We start from the raw sequence: 19,854 nt of genomic DNA on the forward strand, positions 1-19,854 counted from the left end.
AAAAAAAAAAAAAAAAAAAAAAAAAAAAAAAAAAAAAAAAAAAAGAATGTTTCTGCAATATTCATTAAGGGCAAATTCTTAAGTAAATTACAGCATAGTCAGGTGATGACTCATTATGCAGTTATTACAGATATAATATTAAATCAAAAAAAGGAGACAGAAATGTATACACTTTATCTTCTCAACTGTGTTAAGAAAATATACCTATAAAAAAATCAGAAGGGCTGGCCGGTTAGTTCATTTGGTTAGAGTATGGTGCTGATAACACCAAGGTCAAGGGTTCAGATCCCTGTACTGGTCAGCCACCAAAAAAAAGAGAAAAATCATAAGAGAATTTGACAAAAATAATATCTCTGCATAAGATTTAATGGTGATTCTCCCCCACCCATTTCCCGACATTTTACTTTAAATTTTCTTCACTTCACAAATATTGTTTTTATAATGAAGTTAAAAGGAAACTATTTCCAAAGTATTATCCCTCTGTTCTACTTTTCTCTCTTTGGATGCAAAAAAGAACAGAATATAGATCAAATGAAATAGAAAAGAAACAGGGCCGAGCCTGTGGCGCACTCGGGAGAGTGCAGCGCTGGGAGCGCAGCAGCGCTGGGAGCGCAGCAGCGTTCCCACCGCAGGTTCGGATCCTATATAGGGATGACCAGTGCGCTCACAGCGCTCACTGGCTGAGCGCGGTGCGGCCGGTCTCAAAAAGGACAAAAAAAAAAAAAAGTGAAATAGAAAAGAAACAGAAAGCCAAAGAACAAAAAGAAACAAAGGTAAAACAGAGAGAAGACATCACAGACTCAAGTAGCAAGGCACCAAAACCAATCAATCTGTAGCTAGTCAGTGGCCTGCTATCTGTCACTAACTGGATCTCCACTGCCCATCTACTCCCTTTCCAATCCAGCTATACTTCCTGTTATGTTCTCATATTCAAAGAAAACCGGCAGCCTCAATTAAGTTTTAGAGAATATGCTAAAGTTATTTCAAACAGTTTTAAATCTTTGGTTCACGAACCTCTATAAAGTTTGTTAAATGCTGGTGTGTCAAATGGATCCGTCAAATGGCCAAAGTTTGGTTTGGGTAACCCACTAAAAATAAAACAAATACATTAAATTTAATTGGCAAAAGCCTTTATAAGCAGTATCTTTGGGAATATCTAACCCACAGATATTTATAATCTATTCTACATACTCTTGGCTGAAAAGCATTCTAGGAATGAGCAAATAGATGGCAGCCAAGCCACAAAATCCTTAACTATTCTTCACCTCAGCTCCAATAACTCAAATGACTCTACAACTCACAAGAAATAGAAAATAATGAACTAAGACACCTTCTCCCCAATATTTACTACCTCTATCAGCCCAATTCAATTTCAGTTCTCCTCCTATACAAACCCATTTCATAAAGAAAACTTATACTAGAGATAATGCTTTTTTTTATTCAACAAATATATATGGAGCGATTATTAGGTATAAAGCACTATATTAGGCACTGTGGTATTTAAAAAACGTAGTCCCTCCTTCTAGGGGCTTCCAATCTGGTTGAAGGTATTTTAACTTTAATTCTTCCAAAACATGGTCAATACAAATTAATTAGTATTAAATGCCTCAAAGACTCTTTAACCTGTCTGATTAAGGAACCAAAGTTATTAGTGAATAATATTAAAGAGAATTTTTTAAATGCTCATCAGAGACTGACAGAACATAATGAATTCCTCTATTAAATATACCTCTAATTATATTGGTAAAGTTTCACAGTGAAAGACATTCCCATATGCCATCTGACATTTCCATAGCTAACACTCACTTCTTTTTTTGTTTGTTTTTTGGGGTTTCAGTTTGTTTGTTTTAAAATTTTATTTTATTTTATCAGTATACAATGTGGTTGATTTTTGTAGCCCATTAACAAATCCTCCCTTCCCCCTCCCTTTCCCCCCTCCCTTCTATCAACCTCGTAGCTGTTCGCTTGGCTTAACAACTTCAAGGAATTGTGATTGTTGTAACACTCACTTCTTATCAGACAAATAAAAAAATATAATAATAAAACCCACAAATTTGGCATGGCTTTTATTTCCTTTCCATACACAAAAAGCACTGCTAATTATTGACAGAAATTTCCATTAAGCCAAGATAATAATAACCAGTCGGTTGTTATAACAAATTATTCTAACATTTCAAGCTAATTTCTCTTTCATAAATTTAAAATAATTCTGTATTAGAATGAAGAACTAGAAAAAGCCACTCACTAGCTTACTCATCTGATGCAAGGAAAAAATATCTGATTTCATTTATTTTGTAAAATGCAAACTGCTAGGAGTGGGAAGAAAGACTTAACTGCTGGGCCGGCCCGGTGGCGCATGGTTGAAAGAGTGAACTACAATAGCATGCTTCAGTCACCCTCATATGACATCCATAACTTTTGACTGTTTTTCAAGTGTTTTTGTACATGCCTTCTCTGCTATCAGAAAGTAAGCTTGAGGACTGGAATCAGGTGAATTTCATCTTTATGCCCCCATTGTCTAGGAAATTGCATACAAATTATAGATGCTCAATAAATGTTTTAATAAGTGAATCAAGATAGAAAAAGTTAACCTATACTACACATACAGTGTTTTAGTCTGCTGGAGCTGCCATAACAAAATTCCATAGACTGCATGGCTTAAACAACAGAAATTGATTTTCTCACAGTTTGAGAGGCCAGAAGTCCAAGAACAAGGTTCTGGCCAATTCAGTTCCTGGGTAGGGTGCTCTTTCTGGCTTCCAGACAGCTGACTTCTCACTATATATTTATGGGGCAAAGAGAGAGATGTCTCTCTTCTTATAAGACCACCAGTTCTGTGGGATTAGGGACCCACACTTATGCCTTATTTAACCTTCATTACCTCCTAAATACCTTATCTCCAAATACAGGCACAATGGGAGTTAGGGCTTCAGCATATGAATTTGGGGGGGACACAATTTAGTCTATAATGTAACAATTTAGTCTAAACTAAAACTGACCCAAGAGCATGTTGTTTATGTGTTAGAAAATGGGTTGTAGAGAAATGAAATTCATTAGAAATGATGATCCACAGCCTGAAAGCACAGGTAATTTAGCCTTGAGATAGGTATGTACATTTTTTCTAGCATTGCACATTCTTATTCTCTTAGGCTGAAGGAACCTGCCAAATTAAGTGGGCAGGATGATGTATTCCAAACCCCACCTGTGAAAGAAACAGCTGCTCCAAGCTGTTTACTCCTTGCTGTATTTGATTGCCCTAAGTCGGAAGGATGAGATGGGACTGTCCTGTGTGAGAGAAGGTCTGCTGTTTTTTCATCCTCTGATGTTCAGCTACTCCCACAGTTAAATATTTTTTCTCAGCTTTTTTTAGCCTCTAACTTGAACCTCTCTATGTAGTTTGTGCTATTAGATTCTCTGGTTTTGTACTTGCTAATTTTCCAGTTCTGTATTACCAAAACTTTGCATTTAACTGTAAATTATTGAAAGACTATTCCTGCAGTAGCTCTGCATTAGTCAGGAAACTATATTCCCTGTGTCCAATTATGTTTGTGAACACTAGGCTGTAAGTGCTACTTGGAATTGAAGATTTTATTGATTTTCTTTTAAAACACTGATGGCAGTATCTTTGAGGTTTTGACGTAGTTATCATTTTCCCCCTTTCTGGTCAAAAAAAAAAAAAAAAAAGTCTGCCTAATTCCACAAAATATACAGGGAAGAAAAACACCCTTTGAATGAAGTATAATTTAGATCAACTCATCCAAGATTCTACTCTTTGATCAACAGGATTAATACCAGGCTATAACCAGTAAAAAGCCGTTATGAAAAACAGGTATCAGTTAAACAGCTTACCAGTTAAACAAAATTAGGTCACAGTTCAAAAACTTAGAGAAATCATTGCTGAGTCTCTGCTGATAAATGGAAATGTCAGATTGGGGTAGAGCACAGATAAACAGATACCCAAATCCCACATCCACTACTTTACCTGTACGATTTAAGCAAATTAGTTAACTTCCCTGAGCCTGTTTCTTTACCTTTAAATGGAGATGATAATGGTACTACTTCTAAACATTGTGATAGTAACCAAATGAGATAATTCGCTTAGTATTAGCACAGTACCTGGCATTTAGAAAGCATTCACAATACGTGAGGGTGCTATTCTTGCTATATCCAATGTTAGAGAACCAAATATAGGCATACTTAATGACTTTCTATTTGAAAAACTATCTAACTAACCTAAATGGTAAAAGATACTTAGCTACCTTAGTTTTATAATTTCTAATTCTTTATCAACTTTTCTTATTCTCAATCTTCCTTAACTAGAAAATATGAAATAAGATGAAGTATTTAGTATCTTACCCCAAAAAAATTTCCCCATAGGATGTCCAGGTCTAGCAAGGCTTCCAAATAACATTTCCTTTCTGTTTGCATCAGAAGGTCTTGCAAGTTGATATTCTGTCAGTTATAAAAAAACACTTTTAATAATACGAAATTCAGTATCTGTTTTACTATCTGGAAATTCAAGCTTACAGAACTGAAAGCAAGGAAGTAACAACTTTATGAATCACGTGTTATAAGACTGATGCGGTAACTGAATGATCTAGACCTGGCTTATGATTTAACATAATCTGTAATTTGGGGTAAATCAAGTCACCTCTCTAGATTTTTTCCCTTTTTTCAAATGAAACAAGGTAGTTAATGATCTGGAAGTTTCAGTTCTAGAATGCTATGTCTAAGATTTTCTTGAAGAAAGTACTAACAAAATGTTAAATTCCTTATATCTAGAAACTTGGTTATATATGTGGTGTAAATGTCCTCCAAAGTGAACTATGTTGATAATAAAGCATGATGGTTAAAAACAATCACTTTAAGGGGCCAGCCTGGGCTCACTTGGGAGAGTGTGTTGCTGATAACACCAAGGCCACAGGTTTGGATCCCTATATAGGGATGGCCGGTTAGCTCACTTGGGAGAGCATGGTGCTGACAACACCAACTCAAGGGTTAAGATCCCCTTACCGGTCATCTTTTAAAAAAAAAAAAAGAAAGAAAAGGAAAAAGAAGAACAATCACTTTAAAGTTAGAAGTATCTTGGCTAGTGCTATAGACGATAATTGTGACCCTACAAAATTCACATGTTGAAACCTAATCCCCATGTGATGGTATCTGGAGGTAGGACATGTTGGAGGTGATTAGGTCATGAGGGCAGAGCCCTCATAAATTGGATTAGTGCCCTTATAAAAGAGACCACAGAGAGTTCCCCCACCCCTTCTTCCATGTGAGGACATAGGGTGAAAGGTAGCTGTCTGTGAACCAGGAAGCAGGCCCTCACCAGACACTTAGTCTGCCAGTGCCTTGATCTTGGACTTCTCAGCCTCTAAAACTGAGTCCTCTAAATTTCTGTTGTTTATTAGCCACCCAGTCTATGATATTCTGTTGCAGCAGCCCAAATGGATGAAGACAGCTAGTTCTTTCACTTACTAAGCTGTACAAACTTGAGGAAGTTATCTAACTTCCCTGATTCCATTTCTGCATCTATAAAATGGAGTTAATAGTATCTAACTCATAGGATTCTTATAAGGATTAAATAAGATATATTCTTTCAACAAATATCTACTGAACACCTACTGTGCATCAAGTACTACTAAACTAGTTGCTGGAGGTAGAAATGTGAATAAAAGGGACCGAGCCCCTGCCTTAAAGTGTTTACATTCTAGTAGGGGAGGACAAACAATAAATTGACATACTTTAATATAATGTCAGTTAGTGATGGGTGCTATAAAGAAAAATATATAAAGGTGGGTAAGGGAATGGAGAGTCATGACAGGGTGATCGTAGAAGGTCTCTCTGAGGAGATGACAAGTGAGGAGAAATCCAAATGAAGCAAGGATAATGTCATAAGAACATCTGGGGGAAGAGTTTTCCAAGTGTGGAAATTGTAAATTCAAATGCTTTAAAACAAGAAATACCTTAATGAAATCAATGGTAGTACAGTGGCAAGTGGAATTGTTTAATGATTGACAGAGCTAAGAGTCCAGTTGGAAATTACAATTCATTTTGTGGTTAATTGCTACACATACAGGGTATTATGAAAAAAATAATGAGTATAGAGTAATAAATATGTAAATTATGTGGTATATTACAAACTAATAATTGCTTTAGGGAAGAAAAAGGTAAAGCAAGATTGAGAAGAACAGGAGTGAGGGTGTGTTCTTAGGTGGGTACACTTACTTGTACATGTGACAGGTGAGGGACACATATGAGCCCTCAGTAAAATGCTACCATTATTATTATTATTATTATTATTATTATGGCTTTCTCATTTGTCATTAAAAACATTAGGTTGAATGATTCCTAGGACTTGAAAAAAATCTGTGCTCCATTTAAAAATTTTGTGGCTACTGGGCTCTGTTGTAAACTCCTTGGAGTTCTAAGTTTCATAAAGTTATTATACTTCTGTGTGTTGCATAAAATTTTTTTGTGTTCATGTTCCTTGTGGTTTCTATAAAACTGTCCTCTAATGATATATTATCAATTAATTTTTTAAATACATTGATTTGTTTAAAACAACAAACTCAAAAATTTTACGTATTTAAGAAAAGAAAAAGAAAAACACAAAATGTCACCTAAACTAATTTTGTTTTATTTGTGTGTGTGAATTTATTTTGGGGGTGGGCATCGGAAGGGATTACCAAGGTAACTCAAGATAGGGGGTTACTTAAGCTGAGACTTGGAAGGACAAATAGGAGTTTTCTGGAGAAAAGAAAGGAAAAAGAAATGGGAGTGTACAAAACATTTTAAGGAGAAAAAAAGAAAGAGAATATGGCATCTCTGAAAACAGAAAGTCAATGAGGTTTAGAACAAAGTTTAGAATCAAAGCAGGGGCAAGAGATCAGGCTGAAGAAATAAGCAAAAAACAATTTTTGAAAGCGTCCAATAATACCTTTGGGAAGAAGTATTGCACGCATATGAATATGGACCTTGGAATCATTCAGTTGTTATTGACTAAGAATGCTTTGGGAAATAACTCATTCTGGGACTTTGGGTTAATTACTTAAGCCTCCAAGCCTCAGTTTTGCCATATGTCAAGTAAAATAATGGTGTAATAACAATCATTATAATGCACACAATAATGTTCAATAAATGTTAGCAATCATTTATCATGGGGTAATGATAAGGCATTGTAGATGTTTACACAGGGAAGTGAGATTATCAGATTTGGACTTTAAGTTCATTTGGTTGCAAATGTCTAGAATGGACTAAAAGGAACCAAGAACAAAATCAAGAAAACTAGTTAGAGGTCATTACTGTTATACTTGGTGAAAGAATGGAAACTAAAGTGGTGACAATATAGACAGAAAGAAGCAGAAGTAAGTATATGCAAGAAAATACTTTAGTTATAAGCTATATTAGTCTATTTTTTATTGCTTATAACAGACTACCTGAAAACTGGGTAATTTATAAAGAAACAAAATTTATTTCTTACAGTTTCAGAGGCTTGAAAGCCCAGAGTCCAAGAGGCAATCTGGTGAGGGCCGCCTTCTGGGTGGAAACTCTCTACAGGATCCATTAGCAATGCAGACAATAACATGGTGAGGATGGCATGAGCAAGAGAGTTAATGTGCTCACTTGCAATCCTTATAAAGCCATCAGAACCACTCCTTGATATCCCATCAAACCATTAATCCATTACTCCATGAATGAATTAGCAGAAAATGGACTAATATAGAAAATTGGTACCAAGATGTGGGGTGTTGCTTATAACAAATACCTAAAAATAAGGAAATGGCTTTGGAACTGGTGATGAGCAGAGGCTGGAAGAATTTGGAGGAACAGGCTAGAGAAAGCCTATATTCTTGTGAGAGATTAGAAGATAAGGGAAAGTTTGAAACTTCTTAGAGATTGGTTAAATGCTGGTGACCAGAAAGCTGAAAGAAATACAGACTGTAAAGACTGTACTGAAGAGATCTCAGATGTAAATGAGAAGGAGCTTATTGGAAACTGGGGCAAAGATCACCCTTCTTATGAACTGGCAAAAAACTTGGCTGAATTGTGTCCCCGCTGGAGGGCTTTATGGAATGTGGAACTTAAAAGTAATGACCCAGGGTATTTGGAAGAAGAAATTTCTAAGCAACAAAACATTCAGGCAGCTGTGTGGATACTTTTAACAGCCTATACTGAGTTATGGCAGCAAAGTCATGACATGACATAATGGTGGAATTTATAATTAAAAGGGAAGAAGAGGGGGAAAAATTGGAAAACTCTCAGCCTGGCCGTGTAAAAAGTGAAAAAGTGTGTTCGGGAGAGGAAATCAAGAGTGTAGCCCAGAGACCATTTGTTAAGGAAATTAGTACAGAAAGAAGGAATCATCAAGAGAATGGAAGACCCCAAAGGCATTTCACAGATCTTCGAGGGTGCTCCTTCAATCACAAGCCCAGAGGCCTAGGGAGACAGAACGGTTTTGAAGAACAGGCCTGAGGTACTCTCCATGGGCTCACGGCCCAGAGTCACCTTGAGATGCTGCTCCCAGCACCCCAGCAGCTCTAGTTGCCCCAGATGTAGTTAAAATGGCTCCAGGTGTGGCTGGAAGCAGGAAACCTTTGCAGTGTCCATGTGGTGTTAAGTCTACAGGTTGGCAGAACGCAAGGAGCTGTGAGGTATGGCACCCTCGACCCAGATTTCAAAGGATGTATGGAAAAGCCTGGGAGTAGAGGGAGAGATTTGTTGTAGGGGCACAGTCACCGCAGAGAGTCTTCACTAGAGCAATGCTAAGCAGAAATGTGGGGTCAGAGTTGCAACAGAGAACTCCCATCAGAGCCGTGCCTAGTGGAGCTGTGAGAGCAAGACCACCACCAACACCCCAGAACGGTAGAGCTACTAGTGTGGAACACCAGTCTGGTAGAGCTGAACACTGGCTGAGCCCAAGAAAGCCATAGGGGCAGGGCTGCCCAAGGACTTGGAGGCCTAATAACTGCATCAGTGTGCAGAGGATGCCAGATAGGGAGTAGATTATCCTCCAGTTTGAGACTTGATACCTACCCTGCTACGTTTTGGACTTGATCCAGACCTGTTAATCCTTCCTTTTGGCTCACTTCTCCATTTTGGAATGTGAATTTCTGTTTTATGCCTTTCTCACCATTGAATCTTAGTAATCTGTTTAAATTTCACAGATGGGACTTTGGACATTTTTGAGTTGGTGCTGGAACAAGGTAAAACTTTGAGGATATGAGGATGAAATGAATGTACTTATATGTGAGAGGGACATGAGCTTTGGGGGCCCAGGTGTGGGATGCTGTGGTTTAAATGTCCCCCCCAAGCTCATGTTGCAATTTACCCCTCCAATATGGTGGTGGAAGGTGGGACATTTAAAAGGTAATTGGATCTCAAGGACTATACATCTAAATCACTAAAACACGTTATATGGGCAATTATACATGTTTATGTGAGAACTCTTTAGTTAATTATTGCAGATAACTTTTTCTCCACAATCTTCTTTTAGCAATATATTAATCCCATTTTTAAAACCTACAGTGTTGATATGTTACATGAACTTCTGTTATCAAATATATTTAAGAAAATTATAGAACATGAACCAATCTATTTACATTGTGCAAATAAACGCTTGAAAATGTATATACACACACTCCATTGAAAGATTATACCAAAAACAGATTATCAATACAAGGAACACTGATGAAGTAAAATGAAGTTAGCACTTCAGTACATTAAAAAGCCAGGAAAGAATCTCTTCCATAAGCAGGTAGAGATGAGTAAAGGAAAAGGAAAATAACCATATAGAAAGATGAATTTGCCAAGAGTGTTGAACCTCCTTTCATCTCCTTATATATGGAATTGGTCATCTAAGCATGCAGCCAACTAAAAAGATGTTAATGAGACAAATAACGCCTGAATGATAGAAAAAAGACTGTCACATTTAATAGAACAGGAAAAAATGCCACTTGATTATTGAGATTTCAAAACCAGTAATGAGTATTTAAGTAATTTATTACATCAGTTATAACTGTCAGATCACAAATTAAAATATAGGTTTCCTATTATTAAAAACAAACAAATGAACAAAAACAAAAACACAGCAAGATCTTTACCTTAAGTTCACCTTAAACCAAAACTGTACTGTGTGTATATATATGTGTCTGTGTAAATATCACATATGAGTATGTGTATATACTCATATTTAAATATTTCTGCATACTTTTTCAAAGCATAATAAGATATTGACTTAAACTTGTATAATCAAATTAAAGGTCTTCTTTTTTAAACACTGATTTCAACCCACCCTAGATATTTGTGTGAAAAAAACATACATACTAGACAGCATTTAAGAAACAGATAATAGTTCTTAGGTCTCAAAACATTGGAAGGGCTTTTAAAGTTTTCCTTAGTTGTTTTGGTTTTTCATCCGTTCAACAAATACTTATCTGAGTCTAAGATAAAACTGACACTGTGCTAGGCAAGTAACAAAAATGAAGAAAACAAACCCTTGATTACAAGGAGCTAGGAGAGCTAGGAGGAATGTAACCATCCCATCCTCTTTTCAAATAAATTGAGGACCACAGCTAGTGTCATTTCTGTAAGTTAAACAGAGGTCTGTTGACTTCCAGACAGATGGCTCTTTTTAGCCATCTGCAGTTTACTTAGCTTAGTGAATGCAGTAAGTCATTCCAGACAGATGGCTCTTTTTAGCCATCTGCAGTTTACTTAGCTTAGTGAATGCAGTAAGTCAGAACTAGACTTAGCCATCTGCAGTTTACTTAGCTTAGTGAATGCAGTAAGTCATTACTAGAACTAAACACTGAATCAAGCCAAAGAGGAAAATACTACAAAAAGAGGAACAAAGACAGAGACCTTAACTCTGTAGTTGCTACAAGCCAAGCCTAACCTATATGGATTAGAAGTCCTCCCAAGTCTAATATTACATGTTTCTAATGCAAAAATAAAGCAAGCAGTGTTAATCTACAATGGTGGTATCTATTGGTACTACATAATTAAGGAATATTTATAGCACAGCTGTAATAAAGCTTTGACCCACTAAGCCCAGTTTTACTTATTGCCTTCATCTTTTAAATCCCAAAGGTAAGAGAAACAGTCAAAAAGTAAAATTAAATGCATTTCCTGCTCAGGGACTTAATTTCTTCATCCACAAAGATATCACAGTTGTTTTCAGAACAACCAAAATTCAAGCCACATATACGGTTACTTCAAAAAGTTCATGGAAAGATTTGTATTATCTTTTAATTCTATTTTCCCATGAACTTTTTGAAGTACCCTTGTAGCTAACAAAGGACAAGCTATATAAATACCAGAATAGTATACTTAAAATAAAGCCTCAGAGATAATGTTTCTTCATACAAAAAGAGTTAAGTGAATTTTTAAAGTTTTAACACACAGTAATAGGCTCCTATCCTGTAAAAGATTAGCCACTATGGTAAAACCCTCAATAAAACAAAGGATGAATAAATTAAAATCCATCATCTTTTTTATTTATTTCAAATCTATACTGAATTAGACATTTATTGACTTCAGGAATAGACATGACACATCTATTTCAATTCTGCCCTTTAAGATATAAAGATAAAATAGCCTAGTGATAAAGAATAATAAATGTGCTAAATAACTGGTTCAATATAAGAAAAATTATAATAAGACATAAAGCACTTTTCTTACCACTATCAACAGCTTCAACTTCACGGTCAATTGCATCTCTGATCATTAGTGGATGGATGAAGAACTGGGCCCATCTGGGGAAACAAAAAAACTAGCATTTCTGTTTTTGTTCAGTTTCATCAATCGACATCTATATTTTTTAATTAAGAAATGTTATTAAGTTGGAAATTTAGTTCACAATCATGCATATATACAATCCAAATAACATTCTGAATTTCTATATTTTAAATTAAAGTCTACAAACTACTTTAACCTTTTCACCGTGAAATATTACATAGAAAAGTATATAAAACATGAACATATAGACTAATCCATAACTACAAGGCAAATATCTGAGTGGCCCACCTAGGTAAATAAACCATAGTGAGCACTCTAGAAAACACCCAGCATCTACCTTTCCCTCAGGGTTAACCTGAATATTATGGTAATCACTTCCCTGCTTTTCTTTATAGTTTTACCACCTGTGTACCTATTTCTAGACCAGTGTTTACTGACCTTTTATTTTTTCATTATCAATCCTAATGAGCCTTTTCAGAAATTTTCTCCTATTCACTCCCCTGTGAAATTTTAATACCATGGATATACAGCCTGTTCACATAATGGAATGTGCATCTGTGTTTTTATACATAAAAAGAATATATAAAGCTTACTCTTTTTATCTAATGCAGTTATGAATATTTAAACATTTTCAAGTTAGAAGTTAAAGTAGAATTTTAAAGGCTACTGGAAGTGAACTTAACCTTAAAACTGTATTTGCTTTTTAATGTAATTTATTTACTTACACGAATTGTGATGCATCAAATTACATATGCAAACTACCATTTATATAAATATATAATAATAGCAATGCAACCAAATTGTTCAGACACTGTTCAAAACTGTTATTTTTCCAGCAAAAGTAAAATAACTGAAAAAATTAGGCTGGCCAGTTAGCACAGTTGGTTCGAGTACAGCCTTGTAAAACCAAGGTCAAGGTTTGTATCTCTGTAACTGTCCAGCTGCAAAAAAAAAAAATAGGGTGGGGGGGAGAAAATTAATTTCCTAAAATATTTAGTAAACTTTTAACTTTTGCTTGCTATAAAAAGATAACTTTTAACTAACTACTAGATATTCATTAAGATATTGTTGACATTTTTTTTCTTTTCAGTACTTGTATAATTAATGATGAGTTGAATAACTTCTCTAGAATTAAACAATAAAACAAAATAATTTTATTCAATTTTAAAAACCAAAGTCACACCACACAAAATACTGAGGGACATAAACATCATCCACAAACAGCCAATGGCAACCAATAGGCATGTGCAGACCACCTCTTGTGTTGACTTCGAAATCAAGTAAGCACTTCAAAGTCTTCCAATCAGTCGTCTATCCACCAGTTTTACAGCACTGATCTTGCATATTGAACAGCCTTTTATATCTTCCATGAATTCAATGACAGTGTAAATGGTGCTCATGTGATACCCAAGAAAATTAAATACAAAGAGAAATAAATATGAAGCAAAGATTTTGTCAATTAGGGTTAAACTTGGAGGGCCATAACCATTGTAATACCTAAGTTTTTTTTTTTTTTCCACCTCCCAACAATCAATTTTTGCCGCCAAAGAGAACAAACAGTGTAACTCCCATTGAGAATCCATGTTCTAGACAATATAATTTTGTTTCTGGTCTGGGGTTTGATCACTGTTACCAGCCAGCTACCAAAAAAAGAAAAAAGAATTTTGCTTCTGAACTATATGTAAATAAAAATACACTGTATATATTCTTCTACGTCTGATTTATTCAATTCAACACTGTAGTATGTGCCCATGACGGTACATGTGGCTGTGGTTCTTTTCTTTTCACTGCAGTGGAATATTTATTCATCTTCTCATTCTACTGCTGATGGACATTTGGCCTAGTTCTGAGTTTGGACTATTCCAAACAATGCTGCCATAAGATTCTTATATGAGGATACTTCAAAAATTTGTGGAAAAATAGAATTAAAAGATGGTATGAATTTTTCCATAAACTTTTTCAAGTACTCTTGCACATGTGTACTGGGTCACATGCACAAGTTTGTCTCTCTCCCTATATATACAGGAAAGAACTACTAGGTAACACATATGCATGCATATGTTCAACATCACTAGATAATACCAAACTTTTCCAGAGCGATTGTACCAATTTATACTTGCATCAGCAGTTCCAATTCCACCATGCCTCCACAACTTCAATCTCATTTGATATTTTCAGACTTAAAAATTTTCTGCAACTTTAAGGAGGACACTTAAATCTCATAACGGTTTTAATTTACATTTCACTGACTCCTGATGAGGTTGAACACCATTTCATAATTATAAATAATCTGAATTTCTTCTTTTGTAAAATGCCTGTTCAAATCTGTTTCCATTAAGCTGTATTTTTTCTTACTGATTCTAATAATATATAAACTTATCTAATTATACTTATAATAGATAATTATACATAAAAATATAATTTAAAAAATCAATGTCATTCTAAATACAAGACCTTCGTTGGGTATGTGTTGCAACAATATTCTTTCACTTTACATATTTGTTTTTCTCACTCTAGTGTCTTTTGATGATCATAATGTACTATGACTATTCCTTTATGTTCTGTGCTTTTTGTATCTTACTTGATAAGTCTTACCCGGACTAAGATAATATTCTTCTCTAAAACTTTTATTTTTTAAAATTTTTTGGTCTATAGTCCACCCAGAACTGATTTGTTGTATATGTTGTGAAGTAGGGAGTCAATTTTGTTTCTGCATTATGAAAGCCCACTGTCTTGGCACCATTTCTTTAAAGCCCTTTCACCACTGTTCCATAGTGACCCTGTCAAAAATCAAGTGTCCACATATGTGACAGTCTATTTCCAAGATATCTATTCCATTCTGTTGATCTCTTTGCTTAGCCCTGTGCTAACACCACAATGTGCTAACTACAAAATAAATCTTAATATCTATCTAGTAAATCAAGTCCTGCTAACTTGCTCTTTTTCTACTTCAAAAGTATCTTGGCTTCTTACCTTATTGCATTTCCTTATAAACTTTAGAATCATCTTATCTATTTAAACCTAAATAAATCTTCTGAAATTATTGTTGGGATATCATTGAGTCTGTATATCAACTGGGGAGAATTGACTTTAAAAATGAAGCTTTAGGGGCCGGCCCGGTGGCGCACTGCTACAGTGCGCCACTTGGGAAGCGCAGCAGCGCTCCCGCCGAGGGTTCGGATCCCACATACAGACCGGTTCCCGTTCACGGGCTGAGCAAGGAGCAGGGGCAACACCGAGGGTTGCGATCCCGTTGCCGGTCCCGGTCCGGTATGGGCACGACACTGAGGGTTGCGATCCATTGCCGCGTTGCCGGACACGGAAAAATAAAAAAAAAAAAAAAAAAAAAAAAAAAAAAATGAAGCTTTAAATCCACAAATAGTAATTCTCTCCATTTCTTTAGGTCTTCTTTAGTATCTCACAATGAGGTTTTGTATATTCCCATACATAATTTTAGGAATGATTCCTGGGTGCCTGATTTTTTTAATGCTTATAAAGATTTTTCCTTTATTTCCATTTCTAACTATTTCTGCTACATAGAAATAGAATTGACTCTTATATACCAGATTAAACATTTTTTCATTTTTAATTTTGTATATCAAGCTACCTTACTAATTCTCATTTTCTTATGTTTTGTTTTATTTTATTTTTTTAAAGATAACTGGTAAGGGGATCTTAACCCTTGACTTGGTGTTGTCAGCACCACACTGTCCCAAGTGAGCTAACCAGCCATCCCTACATAGGGATCTGAACCCAGTGAGCCACAGGCCGGCCTTGTTTTTTATTTTTTATTAGCATATTATTATTACAAATCATACTTATTCTTTAAGCCTCTTATCCAATTTCTCCCCTTCCCCTCCCCCCTCCCACCTCTAATAACCAGATTTGTTCTCTCCATCTGATAGATTAACTGTTCTGTTGATTTGTTGCCTAGATGATCTGTCCAGCTCTGAGGTATGATCAAGTCCTCACCTAATATCATAAAGCAGATGCTTTTTCTATTACTCTGGAGTATGCTTTGTGGAGAGAGGACCTCTTCTTTTTTTTTTTGGTCTCTGCTGGTGCCTCTCCTTGTGTCAATGCAGTTGAGAGTCTGTCGTGCCTTCTGCACAGTGGCTGTGAATGCTGCTAAGATGCTTTTTCTATTACTCTGGAGTATGCTTTGTGGAGAGAGGACCTCTTCTTTTTTTTTTTTGGTCTCCGCTGGTGCCTCTCCTTGTGTCAATGCAGTTGAGAGTCTGTCGTGCCTTCTGCACAGTGGCTGTGAATGCTGCTAAAGAGACTAGCGGCTTTCATGGCAGCCATGGCAACTGCAGTGGCTATGGTGGACTACCCATATGGAAATGGTGTTTTTGGTGTGCTCTTTACCTGGTTGCAGCTGGGACTGGCTTCCCCTGGCTCCACATCTCAGGACCCCAGCAGAGCCCCAGGGCAGCAGTGGCAGCATGCCTAGTTGTTGCTGGGTTCAGCTTCCCCCAGCTCAATGTCTCAGTACCTCTGTGGGGTCCTGGGGTGGCAGTGGCAGCTTGCCTAGTTGTGGCTGGGTTTGGCTTCCCCCAGAACCATGCCTCAGGACTCCAGCTGGGCCCTAGGGCGGTGGCAGCAGCATGCTTAGTTGCAGCTGGGTTGGGCTTCTCCTGGCTCCATACCTGAGGACTCCATGCCTCAGGACACTAGGGGGTCCCAGGGCAATGGCAGCAGCTTGCCTAGTTCCTAATTCTCTTGTTAAAGTTAATAATTTATCTGTAGGAGACTTTGGATTTTGTGTTCACAATCATTTCATCTGCTTTGACAGTCTGTATTTTGTTTTTTTCCTTGCCTCACTAATCCTTAATAGAATGATGACTAAAAGCAATCACAGCCTGCATCTCTGTCTTGTTTCTGACCTCAAATTGCAAGCTTTCAAGGTTTCACCGTTAAATATAATGTTTACTCTAAAATACCAAATACCAGATTGAGAAAGTTGCCTTATACTGTTTGCTAAGAGCATCTTCATGAATAGATACTGAATTTCATCATATATTTTCTACATATACTGAGATAATATGGGTTTTTTCCTATAATATGACAATGTGATAAACTGTATTGGTCACACTAGCCTCATAAATAAAGGAGGAATTATTTCTTTCAATTTTTTGTAGAACCTAAAAGTTTATTTGTGAGAAGTTATCATTACTGATTCATTTCTTTAATGGTTATAAAACTATTCAAACCTTTAAATTATTTCTTCTGTGCCAGTTTCACAAATTACATTTCTAAGAACTTATGCACTTCATCTATTCTTTTTTTCCATTTACTGGCACAGACTGTTCAAATACCTTATGATATTTTCAATATCTGTAAGATCGGAAGTCATATTCTCTTTTTCATTCCTGATATTTGCACATACTCTTTTTCCCTTGACCAGTCTCATAAAAGGTTTATCTATTTCATATGTTTTTCAAAAAACCAACATTTAGTTTTCTTGAAACTCTATCATGTGTTTACTGTTCCTATTGAGATACAATAACATACCATAAAACTCTCACCTTATATGATTGAGTGGATTTTACTACATTCACAGGACTGTGCAAATATCACCACTATATAATTTCAGAATATTTTCATTACCCCCCAAAATAAACTCTGTACCCATTAACAATCATTCCCCATTCTTGCTCCCCCGCCAGCCCTGGGCAACCACGAATCTACTTTTAATCTCTATGAATTTGCCTATTTTGGACATTTCATATAAACAGAATCATACGTTATGAGGCTTTTTGTTTCTGTCTTTCACTTAGCATAATGTTTTCAAGGTTCATCCACGTTGTAGCATGTATCAGAAATTAATTCCTTATTGTCAAGTAGTATTCCATAGCATGGACACACCACATTGTGTTTATCCATTAATCAGCTGATGGACATTTGAGTTGTTTACACTTTTACCCTATTATGAAAAATGCTGCAATACACATTCATGCACAAGATTTTGTGTGCACATGTTTTCAATTCTCTACGGGATGTACCAGGAGTGGAAATGCTGGACCGTATGATAACTTTATGTTTAACCTTCTGAAGGGCCAAACTGTTTTCCAAAGCAGCCTGTACTGCCAGCAATGTATAAGGATGCCAATTTCTCCATATATCTGCCAACAATTGTTATCGTTCCCCTTTTTGAAGTAGGTGTGAAGTGGTTTATCACTGTGGGTTTGATTTTCATTTCCCTAGTGACTAATGATGTTGAGTATCTTTTCCTGTGTTTATTGGGCATCTGCATATCTTCTTTGTAGAAATGTCTATTCAAATCCTTGTCCCATTTTTAAGTTAGGTTTTTTTTTTCTTCAGCTGTAGAAGTTCTATATATATTCTAAGTACTAGTCTCTTATCAAATATGTGATTTTCGAGTATTTTCTTCCATTCTGTGAGTTGTCTTTTCACTTTCTTCACAAGATCATTAAAGCAAAAAGGGTTTTAATTTCAATAAATTCCAATTTGTTCGAATTTTTCCTTTGTTGTGTTCTTGGTGCCATATCTAAGAAACCATTGCCAAATCCAAGGTCAAAGACTTATACCTATGTTTTCTTCAGAGTTTTATGTTTGCTCTTACATTTAAATCTGTAGCCCAATTTGAGTTATTTTTTGTCTACAGTGTAAGGGATTCAGCTTCATTTTTCACATGTGGAAGAGTTGTCCCAGAACCATATGTTGAAAAACTGTTCTTTCCAAATGAATTGTGTTGGCATCCTGACCATAATGGTTTCTATTCCACTAATCTATATGCCTATTATTATGCCAGTAGCACAGTCTTGATTATTAGAGCTTTGAATAAGTTTTGCATTTAGGAAGTCTGAGTCCTTCAACTTTGTTCTTTTTTTTTTTTTGACCAGTAAGGGGATGGCAACCCTTGGCACGGTGTTGTCTGCACCACACTCGGCCAGTGAGCGCACCAGCCATCCCTATATGGGACCCGAACCTGCGCCCTCAGCGCTAACAGCGCCGCACTCTGAATGAGCCATGGGGCCAGCCCCAACTTTGTTCTTTTTAAAGATAATTTTGGCTACTGTTAGTCTCTTGCTTTCCATATGAATTTTAAGATCACTTTACTAATTTCTTCAGAAAAGGTAGTTGGAATTTTGATATGATTGAATTGAATTTGTAGGTCAATTTGGGAAGTATTGCCATCTCAACAATTATTGTCTAACAATCTATGAACATGGGATGTCTTTCCATTTACTTAGGTTTTCTCTAACTTCCTTCAACACTTTTTTTGTGGCTTTCCAGATAAAAGTCTTTCGCCTCTTTTGTCAAATTTATTCCTAAGTATTTCATCCTTTTTGATTCTACTGTAAAAGGAATTACTTTCTTAATTTCATTTTTGGATTTTTCATTGCTAATTTAAATACAATTGATTTTTGTACACTGGTCTCGTATCCTGCAACCTTGCTGAACTCTATACTAGGTCTAACAGTTCTTTTGTGGATTCTGCAGGATTCTATATGTACAGTGAGTTCTTGTTATTTGTGGTAGTTATGCTCTCTAAAGTTGCCAAGACCACTGAATTGGTGAATACTGAACCGCCTGTCATAGAGGAAATATATACACACATACATATGTACACACACACATATATACTTAACACTTAGATTATGAGCTTAAATCCTAAAGGCATCCCATCACAGTAGTATTAGACCTTACAGTCAACATAAGAACATCTGCTACTCCCTCACCCTGTCCCACTACCCACTCCCTTTCTATCAGTCTGGTGCGTTCCAGTAAGAAAATCTTATGCAGTCTAGTGCATTCCGATAAAAACATCTTGTACAAAACAAACAAAAATACTGCAAAGCCGTTAGGGAATGCTGAGTCCTCAGAACAGTTGCCCAACCCCCTCCCAGACAAACCTCTTGCTAGTCTGTACAGGGCGAAACACTCATCTTTCAGTTTCCCTCCAGGTTTACTGGAGTAAACTCCCTTGCTTGATAACGTTTGGCTCGGAGTCTTTTATTCTGTTTATCTCGCCATCCTAACAAGTAGATCCTATTTTCTTTATTTTACAAAAGAGAGAATGAAGCTCAAAAGTGTTAAGTGACTTGCTTGAAGACACTCCACTAACAGGTGCCAGAGTTAGATTTCAAACCC

The 19,854-nt window shown here is 36.2% G+C and overlaps 1 protein-coding gene across 1 annotated transcript in view; it reads right to left on the bottom strand.

Annotated features, from left to right (window-relative positions):
- NRD1 (nardilysin (N-arginine dibasic convertase)) overlaps positions 1-19,854 on the bottom strand; it is an 87,912-nt gene that overhangs the window by 32,108 nt on the left and 35,950 nt on the right. The window contains exons 7-10 of the mRNA XM_008580559.1: positions 11,680-11,753; positions 4,357-4,452; positions 3,793-3,796; positions 1,015-1,088 (exon numbers count right to left, since the gene is read on the bottom strand). Of these exons, the coding sequence (XP_008578781.1) occupies positions 1,015-1,088; positions 3,793-3,796; positions 4,357-4,452; positions 11,680-11,753 (248 nt within the window). The remainder of the gene's footprint in view (positions 1-1,014; positions 1,089-3,792; positions 3,797-4,356; positions 4,453-11,679; positions 11,754-19,854) is intronic.

Source organism: Galeopterus variegatus, unplaced genomic scaffold (genome assembly GCF_000696425.1).
Source record: "Galeopterus variegatus unplaced genomic scaffold, G_variegatus-3.0.2 Scaffold6, whole genome shotgun sequence".
NCBI lineage: Eukaryota > Metazoa > Chordata > Mammalia > Dermoptera > Cynocephalidae > Galeopterus > Galeopterus variegatus.